This window comes from Gadus chalcogrammus, chromosome 23, assembly GCF_026213295.1.
Source record: "Gadus chalcogrammus isolate NIFS_2021 chromosome 23, NIFS_Gcha_1.0, whole genome shotgun sequence".
NCBI classification, from domain to species: domain Eukaryota; kingdom Metazoa; phylum Chordata; class Actinopteri; order Gadiformes; family Gadidae; genus Gadus; species Gadus chalcogrammus.
In genome coordinates this window covers 9,576,946-9,586,799 of record NC_079434.1, presented here as the reverse complement: position 1 = coordinate 9,586,799, position 9,854 = coordinate 9,576,946, and the positions used below count along the sequence as shown (strand labels likewise).

Below are 9,854 nucleotides of genomic sequence, written 5' to 3'. Positions count from 1 at the left end.
TTGGTCACTAGTTTGATCCTGCAAGGCGGATGCAGTGACAGGCCTGCATTTCTAGGACCAAACTGAACAAACCTCCTCTATTGCAGGAAGATGCTACTCCTGTTGGTTCTGTCTGTAACATTGCTTTATCTATTTTTCTCTCATTGCACAGGACATGATTTTATAGATGTTTCTCATAATCTGGAGACCCTATCTGTTAAATTCATACCCACGGGTATGAATAAAGCAACCTTGAACCTTGAAATAGTATTAAATGTAATTCAGTTATATTGTGTTTCTTCAGTCATCCTTACGATTTGATGGTAAAATGAGAAGAAGGCCTTTGAAGCAGGTCCTGCTCCATGTCTTGTAGGCCGGTTGCTTAGCTACACCACACACTGTTCTCTACAAGCACATCAAAGTATGCGTATGTTCTGTAGCTAAATATAAATGGTGAATTATGCCTATAGAGTCAACCACAAGACTACACACTCAAATGTAATATTACTCTCATCCTTGAGCCTCCTGAAAAGTATATATATACTGATATCCCCCTTTCCCCCTGCAGACTGTTTTAGTTTTCTTATGTTTTTGTTTATGCTATGTGTTATTGTAGGCTACTGCTGCCTGTCTTGGCCAAATGTCAAAGCACTTTTCAGCCCTGAATAACAGTAAAAGCTATTTAATAATTGATTTGCATGCATAGCATGCTTCACTTTCCATTGAACAATTACCCCTGTTAATTAAAACTAGTGGTTGAGCTCTAGTTGTAATGTAAAGCTTGAAAACTCTAGTTTATATAATTTCTCCCACAATGATAGGCCTACATTTCTTAAAAAATTGGTTTTGAGGGAATCTAAGGGTCAATGATCAGAAGTCTTGTAACTCCATAACACGTTGACGAGTTGTGATTGTGAAATAGTTTAAGGACTGGTATTTGAAGATTCAGTGACATCTTGTGACTAAAAAAACCTTTAGCCTCAAGTTGCCTTTGCATTCTTGTGTGTGGCCATTTTGGAGGGATATCGAAAGGGATATAACTGATGAAGTGTTTTTTACATACCGCATGCAGCATTGTTAAATACTTGATCCTGTTTGGTCAATAACATTCAAAGGGTGTGCATTCTTATTCAATAATGCTACACCTCTGCCTTTATATATTTGTAGGACAGTGAGCAGCTGGTAATGACCTAACACACATTACATGGTAAAAACAAGGGAATAGTTATAGTCATTAATTCCCATTCAGGCCACATTAACAAGATATTGTAGTCAAGTTACAGTTACGGTCAAAGTATGGTAAACAGTAAATCCCAAATCTGGTAGTTTTGTTGATTTCCTGAACGTGTACTCAGCAGAATCAATCGGTCTCACGTCTTTATTTCTCAGGTCACGCGTTCCGTAACGCTTGGCACTAGCCCTGGTATATGTCTCTTCTTGGCAGCTGTAATCAACCCAACCTTCATCATTTCCTACATAAACTGGCTTATTTCTGTCTCATTTAAACCACAGTTCTCCCAGGACTGTGGAATTGCAGGGCGGACCTTCGCTAGGTAGGTCATAGGTAATGCTGATATTAACTGTTGATCGTCTTAAAGCGCACACCGGACTAGAGCCCGAATAACTTGTCAAGGATGCACCCTGCAGCTCTGTAAAAAAAAAAATATGTCTCATTGAGAAAGAACCAACATTTTAAGTCAGGAAACTGCATTTTAATGTTAAATTCAGACTATTGCATTTAAAGAGCTGAATGCAGCATGGAAAATGAACTACATTAACCCATGAATATTGTCTAGAGAATACGGCAAACATGTAGCCTACTGATATCCAAAATGAAAAAATTTAAGTGGGCTAATTCCCAGAATAATATCTAAATGTAAGAAGTACAAATGAGACCGAACTATTTAGCATTTTAAAAAATTAAACTTATTCCCAAAGACTATATAAACTAGTGTTATTAACCAAACCATAGCATTATGAAGTTGGATTATTATATGTGAATCTCTTTACATGTTTGTTTTTCAACCTTTCTTAATTTGGTAGTCCTGTGCAACAGTTCAACTAAATGTTCAGAATATAAATTTGCCAACCTGGTATTAACAGAAGGAAAGCTAGAAATCCTCTAGCTGCTGATCGAAGATTCATTGTTTGTTCCTCACTCTCTCGCTAGAGATAGGCCTATATTTAAACACAAATGCTGGTTAGGGTGGAAAAATAAAAATAAAATACATAAAATCTATCAGTCAATGGTAATTTACCTTAGAAAATCATCCAACAAATCTTGCTATGTATTTAATATTTATCACATTAACTCTTACCTGCTATGTATAAATGTTAAGTTTGTCAAGCAATTCTCAAATCTAGAGGAAGGAAGCTGGTCTGACACAGATTCTGTGGTCAGCCTGGTTAGGATAAGATGGTAGACCAAGGAGGAACATTCAAGGACTTCTTCCTCTTTACACAATTAATATTCACCAGAAGTAACATGTGATACGGCCGTGGCTGTAGCCAGCAGATGCTCTGCTCTGTCTCCCCCTCTTGGTGCGATACTGTTTGTGCAATGGCCGAGGCATTCCCTTTTTTTACCCGGCTCTACACCTGTTGGACATGCACACCTGCCATCCATCTCCGGTCATCATTTCTGTCCTACCTCAACCCTGGTTCTTCACCCACTCATCGCCAAATCGTTGTTTCAACCACAGTGGTAGATGGACTGGGACTGGGAGAAAAATTTGGCCTGGGACTTTCGGATGGAGTGGTCGTCAATGAGACCACAGGAACAGCGCATGTACAATTTTGCCACTGTGTAAAATAATAAAAACGAGTCCTTACCCGTGGATATGTGCATTGCAACTACATGTCAATATTGGGATGTGCGTGAGGTTAGAATTTTGTCAAGATCACAGGCAAAAATTGTATAAGCAATCTTGTCCATTTACAACATATTAGAAATCGCATGTGCCTAGAAAGGTTAATCAAGGATGAAAAGGTTCCAAATAGTTCAAGATAAAAGTATTTTAGTGGAATGAAAAAAGTTGGAGTTAGAAATTAGATTTACATAGTTAGATAAACACAAGTCACTTGCAGATGGCTTTGCATAGATAGGCCAAACATATTGAGCAGTACAGTTGTCTTTGTTACAGTATGTGAACCTTTCTGTTTATACTCATTTCTGTTTATTGTTTAATACTACTTTCATAGATGCTCACCTTTTCTTGGGGGTTGTTGAGGGTGGGATAAAAAAATCTGTCAGAATCTTTTGAAAATGACAAGTACCAAATCATTCTAATTTAGCAGGCCAATACATGGCAATAGTGGAAATAAAATAACAAAATGAAAGACAAAGAAATAAAATACAGCTAATGTAAGGCTATTATTATTGAGTTTAGTAGTTTAAGTCATTATTATACTGCCAACCATGCCCGCTAGTGCACCTGTCATATCTGCTGTGTCCTGTTCCTACCTCATCATTGCTCTCCCTGAAGGTGGTATCAACCTTGGCCTTTCCACGGAGAGGCGTTGGTTAATTTTGCGCATCCTATTGCTCTGAAATTGCTCTTTTGTTGGCCAGTCCGCCCCTGACCTCCACCTCATTAAGCACCAATCACATTGATCTGTGAACATACAAACTGATGAAACAACACAGGTTAATATTCTGTGTTGGGAACACCTCAAGGACGGTCATACTCCTAGTCATCTAAGGGGGAAAGCATTGAAGATACTTCAGTAGACGATATCAATATCTCTGACATTACTGCTCTACTCTGACCAAAACTCAGACTAAAGTTAAAGCAGAATATGACTACATCAGGACTTGTTATTTAAACCGCACTGATATGTTTCCACTTTTATAGATCCAGGTGATCTCAATCTAACGCCTAAACACAGTTGAAGTGTTATGTTCTCAGTGTGCATCTGGTTTTTACTTTATGACCAGTGTGTTTATTCATGTTTAAGTATTTTATTAACAAAGACTCAGGGAACTCTTTGTCTTGTAGTTGGGAGGAATATGTGGTTGAAGGTATTTTTCTTTCACAGCAGTGTGAGGCTGTTGAAGTGCTCATGTTTGTGTTTCACACCCATATAGCACCAGTCTTATCGGCCACAAGAATCTTACACTCATCCTTTCCGTTGCATCTGTTGCACTACATTTCTGATGCACGGATGTTATGGTTTCATGAACACAATTTTACCATTAGTTAAATTAACATTTGTGAAAATAGATATTTAGAGTATAGTAATGGACAGTGTCCTAGTAAATATTTGTAGGCATACAAGCTTCTTTGTCCAAAAACACAGTACAATAATTGTCGAAAAAATTATTCAGTCGACCCTCTGGACAGGCATTGCATTGATATTTAATAAAGCGCGATCATTGGTAGAGTTATCAACACAAATATAAGTCTTGAAAGCACAAATTGGAAGTTACACAGGTTATATTGGAACAGTGGTAGGGGGGAGAACAGAAAACAATGTATTATCTATGTAACCCTAACTCCTAGCGTACCAAAACATAACAATCTCTAACCCTAACCCTAACCTTATACCTAAACCTAACCATCTCTAATGTTATAACTAAACCTAACCATCTCTAACCGGGATAAACTAGGGACATGCCGGAGGAACCACACCTTTGAGGTCCATATCTGGAGATTATATACTTATGCTGAGGATTGACGTTCTATAATTTCTCCCGAAATGATATATTTCTTAAAAATATGGTTTTGAGGGAATCTAAGGGTGAATGATAAAAAGTCCTGTAACTCCAAAACACGTTGAAGAGTTATGATTGTGAAATAGGAAGGACAGGTATTTAAAGATTCAGTGACATCTTTGCTCATTAAAAACCCTTTAGCCGCAAGTTGCTTTTGCATTCTTGTATGTGGCCATTTTGGATATCGAAATGGATATAACTCTGATAAAAAGCATGTATGATGCTGCATTCATACAAGCAGCATCGTTAAGTACTTGATCCTGATTGGTCAATAACATTCAAAGGGTGTGCATTCTTATTCAATAACACGACATCTCTGCCTGTTAACAGTTCTGGATCAATGCGCTACAAATCCAACGTAAAAAATAACAGTAAAATACAACTATCAACCAGATGTGGTGGCTGACCACTGAGACCTGCTGTGTCTGATCTGATTGGAGGCTACAAGTCCTGCAGCTCTATTGGTTCTCTCTCTGCTGAAGGGGCGGAGCTGTTGGTCAGAGCTGAGATGTTTCCATACACAGGAACAGGAAGGGACTGAACAGTACACAGGAGGCAAGACAACATTTAGTTAATTTGGTTAATTAGTCAATGCTGATGGTATGTTTTCACTCAGCCCAGAGATACAATGGAAACAGACTTTATCTGGTGACCATAGGGGAGGAACATGAGCTGTACCATTATCTGGTGACCATAGGGGAGGAACATGAGCTGTACCATTATCTGGTGACCATAGGGGAGGAACATGAGCTGTACCATTATCTGGTGACACTAGGAGAGGAACATGAGCTGTACCATTATCTGGTGACCCTTGGGGAGGAACATGAGCTGTGCTTTGAGAGCTAGTTTGGGTCAACAATGACCCCAGACCCTCACCTCTTCCTCGTCAAACGTTGCTGCTGCCTCCCCCAGACCAGATGCTCTCCTGGAGGCCCTCAATCTATTGATGGAGCAAACAGAGATATGAGAGAGAGAAAGAGAAACAGAGACAGAGACAGAGACAGAGACAGAGACAGAGACAGAGACAGAGACAGAGAGACTCACCCCATCCAGAGGCAGACGAGGAGGAGTATGGCGGCCGATGAAACAACATAGTTTCTCACAGTGAATGCCCGTTGCGTTGAGTATTGTATCGAGGAGGATGCTTCTACAGGATAGCAACATATATTCTGATTAAAGATCTCTGATTAGAGTGATATTGATTTGTGTCAGGATTATCCCTAGAGTAATCAATTGACGGATGGGATTTACATTGTGTGTGTGTGTGTGTGTGTGTGTGTGTGTGTGTGTGTGTGTGTGTGTGTGTGTGTGTGTGTGTGTGTGTGTGTGTGTGTGTGTGTGTGTGTGTGTGTGTGTGTGTGTGTAGGTAGGTATTTTAAAGCAACCTTTACCTATCACATTAACGGACGACCAGGTGGAGTTATGATGTCCGATTGCATTATGTGCTTGGCAGTAATACTTTCCTCCAAGCTCAGTTTTGATATTAGTGATGGTGTAGTTCTGTCCTGATCCTTTCACTGAGTCGTCTTGTTCCTTGAACCAGGTGTACTCAGCTGCTGGGTTGGCATCACTGCTGCAGCTCAGAGTCACTGAACTGCCCTCCTCTACTTCACCAGAGGGACTCATGGTCACTGAGGGGGTCTTTGGAGCGTCTGTTAAGTGACATTCCAATATTATATGAATTACTAACAGTTGAACACGTAGTTCTTGGCCCTAGTGGTCAATAAGATAAGGTACTGTGGAGTTGACTTACACACTGAAGGAGAGGGAAAACGTTCAAATCCTTTAACAGCACATGCATAGCTGTCTTCAGAGTTAATAATGACCCTGTCGTCCTTGACTTGTCCTCGGTAGTACCTTCCTGTTCCTTGTGTGAATGCTATTCCTGAATTCTCTCCATTCCTGAACCACTCATAGTAGGTGGTAGTGATATCACAAATACTGTGGCATTCCAGGTCTAGCCAGGTAGGCTTGTCCGTGTCAAGAACGACCACTTTCACCTGCAGATCTGTGACGGAGAACAAACAATTGTAATGTATTCAGCCCTAAAACCATAGTATTATCGTAGCACTAGGTCTCTAGGACGCTGAGGAGCAGGGGAGGGTATAAATACAGGGGCACAAGGCTGCAGCCTCCCTTTGTACTAAGCCTGGTTTGAGTCTTTGGTGAACCGATCGCCAAGGCAGCAGCAACAAAAGGTTGTGCATTAAACTGGATTTTAACATCTGCTGAAACACTGCATTTTATATCGCTTTCCTTTCCATGTATTATGTGTGTGTATTTAATCTAATGTATTTGATTATTCCACTACAGGAAGCTTGGGCCTTTCGTGTTGTTCTCAAGTCCTGTTAAAGTGTTTGTAGGACAGCGATCAAGGACAGCTATTAACAACAAAAGTTATTACCTTGCTGCCCCTGTGTTAACATATACTATAATTGCTTTTAAATATATCTTAATTTATTTATTGATTACATCAAATCTGTTTACATTTAGGCTAGCCTTTATTGTATATTTTATAACAGCAAGAAGCTACTAATTCATAGGCCACGGTTTTATTTGTGCTGCATTATTTTCTTTGGCTAACGTTGTTATTATTGAGGGCCGGGCAAGCATCATCATTTGGGCCAGGTACGGCAGTGTGAGGCAGGCTTATGGTTCTCTGTAGGTCTTTGGCCTTTGTGTGCTGTGTATTAGTTCAAGTGTTATTGAGGTTCTGATTTGATACCGTCTGAGTTTTATGTGTTTTCCTCTTATTCTTGGTTTGTTTGTTGTGTTAGCTGCATGCCCCTAATAGTAGTAGCCTAGTAGTTTGTATTGGATCTCCTCAGCCCTGTTTTGCCTCTCGCCGGTCATAGTCCCTCCAGTATGCCCTATTCAATCTCTTATTTGATTTATTATTGTGCCCTTCCTGTGTTGCCATTAGATACTGTGTAGATAAAGTATTATTATATATTACTACATCAGCCTCTGGTGCTTTTCACCCTGGACCCATCCCTGTTTGGGGGATCCTTCACTCCTACATGTGAAGGTGGCTTCATCAAGACTCTATTAATGTTATATTGTGATAAACCATAACACACATTAAATGGTACTACGGGAATAATTATCATCACTAATTCCCATTTTGGCCAAATTAATATGATATTGTTGTCAAGTTTACCTGTCACAGTTAAGTTCACTCCAGGGCTGCCAGTATATCCCCAATCTGTTTGTGCTGTCGTTATCCAGAACTTGTACTCAGCAGAATCACTCGGTTTCAGGTCTCTGATTCTCAGGGTACACGCTCCAGAGCACTTGGACGTGTTACATTGGTTTTCTCCACAGCTGTATTCCACCCTACCTTTATAGTCGGTTTCTTTTTCTATATTAACCGGATCATTTCTGTCTATCTTGGTAAACCACAGTGATTCCAGGGGTATGGAAGAGCGCTGTGATTTAGATTTGTTGACAGGGTATTCATAGGTGCAGTTGATATCAACCGTTGATCCTTTTGAAGCGCAGATATGACTTGGTGTGTAAGTAACCTTCCAGTCAGTTTTACCCTGTAGCGCTGTAAAAAACAACAAGTACATCTCATTGAGAAAGAACAAACATTTAATGTCAGGAAACTGCATTTTAATGTTCTACACAGACTATTCCATTTAAAGACCTGGATGCAGTATGCAAAAGGAACTCCATTAACCCCTGAAATGTTCAACATTTTATGCCGTCAGATTATAGCCAACATATCTGTACTGATATCCGAAATTATACCAGCGTAAAAAGGGAGGCCAAATGACACAGAACTAACGTATGGATAGGAAATATTTTGCACTTTAAAAAACTTTTTTTCAAAGACTCAAATTTATTTATACATTTCGTTGCCTATATAGTTTTTTACTGTAAGATGTCCACACGTTTCAACATGACATTGTTGATATGACCTGACCTGGCATGACCTGGCTATACCGAATGTTTAGATCTGTTGTGGTATTTATGCAAATTAGCACAAACGTAATTAGATTATGCAGCGTTTGCCCATGTTAACAAACAATTTCCAAAAACATGCAATCATTTTTTTTTGTCTCGATGTAAGTTATCAACTCAGGAATTTTCATGGTGATATCTAAATGTTTACCATATTCACGTGAGAAAAATAATGTATAGGAGTATGAATAGGCTATATTTGGGTCTTTTTCTAAACTTTCCCCTAATGGGATATTCTTCTGGGCTTTTTTTTCTCCTTACTCAGGACATATTGAGGATACCAATTCTGTTGAGTTTGTTTCTGTTGTAATTTGTTCTAGGTTGACCCCCATTTTGGTTTAAAACGACGTTGGATTATTAAATGTGAATCTCTTTTCATGTTTGTTTCAACCTCTCTTCATTTGGTTTTCATATGAAACAGTTAAATTTAAGGTTCAGAATGTAATTGTACCAACCTGGTATTAACAGAAGGAAACCTAGAAATCCACTAGCTGCTGATTGAAGATTCATTGTCACGCCGTCCACTCCTGCCACCTAGTGGGGGCCAGTCTCTTCATTCAGTCATCTCCTGCGCTCTAAACCTGTGGGCAATCCTCCATCAACACCTATAACATCAACCCCGGTTCTCCACAATCATCGCTAGATCGTTGTTTAACGCTTAACAGTAAGTACCACGTCCCTGGCTCTCCCTGTGTCTAGATTGCCTAGTCCTTGTGTTCGGTCCCTCGCCCAAACAATCTCCTCCCTGTGTACAGTGTTGCCGAACCCTCGCCTGTCTGACTACCCTCCTGCTGTCGCCGAACCCTCGTCTGTCTGTCTACCCTCCTGTTGCCGCCGAACCTTCGCCTGTCTGTCTACCCTCCTGTCACCGAAAACTCACCTCTCTGACTACCTTCCTGCTGTCACCGAACCCTCGCCTGTCTGACTACGGTAGTCAGACAGGCGAGGGTTCGGTGTCAGGAGGGTAGACAGTCTACCCTCCTGACGCCGAATCCTTGCCTGTCTGACTACCCTGCTGTCGCCGAACACCCGCCTGTCTGACCTACCTCCTGTCAGACCAACCCTCCTGTCGCCGAACCCTTGCCTGTCTCAGTAAAGACCCTTTAATTGACTCTGCGTCAGCTTCACTCTGTGTCGAAAATTTGGGTTCACTCGCTGTACTTCCCCATAACATTGATGGTTTGTCTCTCACACT

General features: G+C 40.4%; 1 protein-coding gene across 1 annotated transcript; it reads right to left on the bottom strand.

Moving 5' to 3' along the window:
• Nucleotides 1-4,207: 4,207 nt before the first annotated feature.
• Nucleotides 4,208-9,457, bottom strand: LOC130377172 (sialoadhesin-like). Its single transcript, XM_056584194.1, has 7 exons — nucleotides 9,115-9,457; nucleotides 7,854-8,243; nucleotides 6,447-6,701; nucleotides 6,085-6,345; nucleotides 5,738-5,840; nucleotides 5,570-5,633; nucleotides 4,208-5,230 (listed from the first exon to the last, which is right to left on the bottom strand). The coding sequence occupies exons 1-7, from the start codon at nucleotides 9,167-9,169 to the stop codon at nucleotides 5,135-5,137; spliced, it is 1,224 nt and encodes a 407-aa protein (XP_056440169.1). The 5' UTR covers nucleotides 9,170-9,457; the 3' UTR covers nucleotides 4,208-5,134.
• Nucleotides 9,458-9,854: the final 397 nt, after the last annotated feature.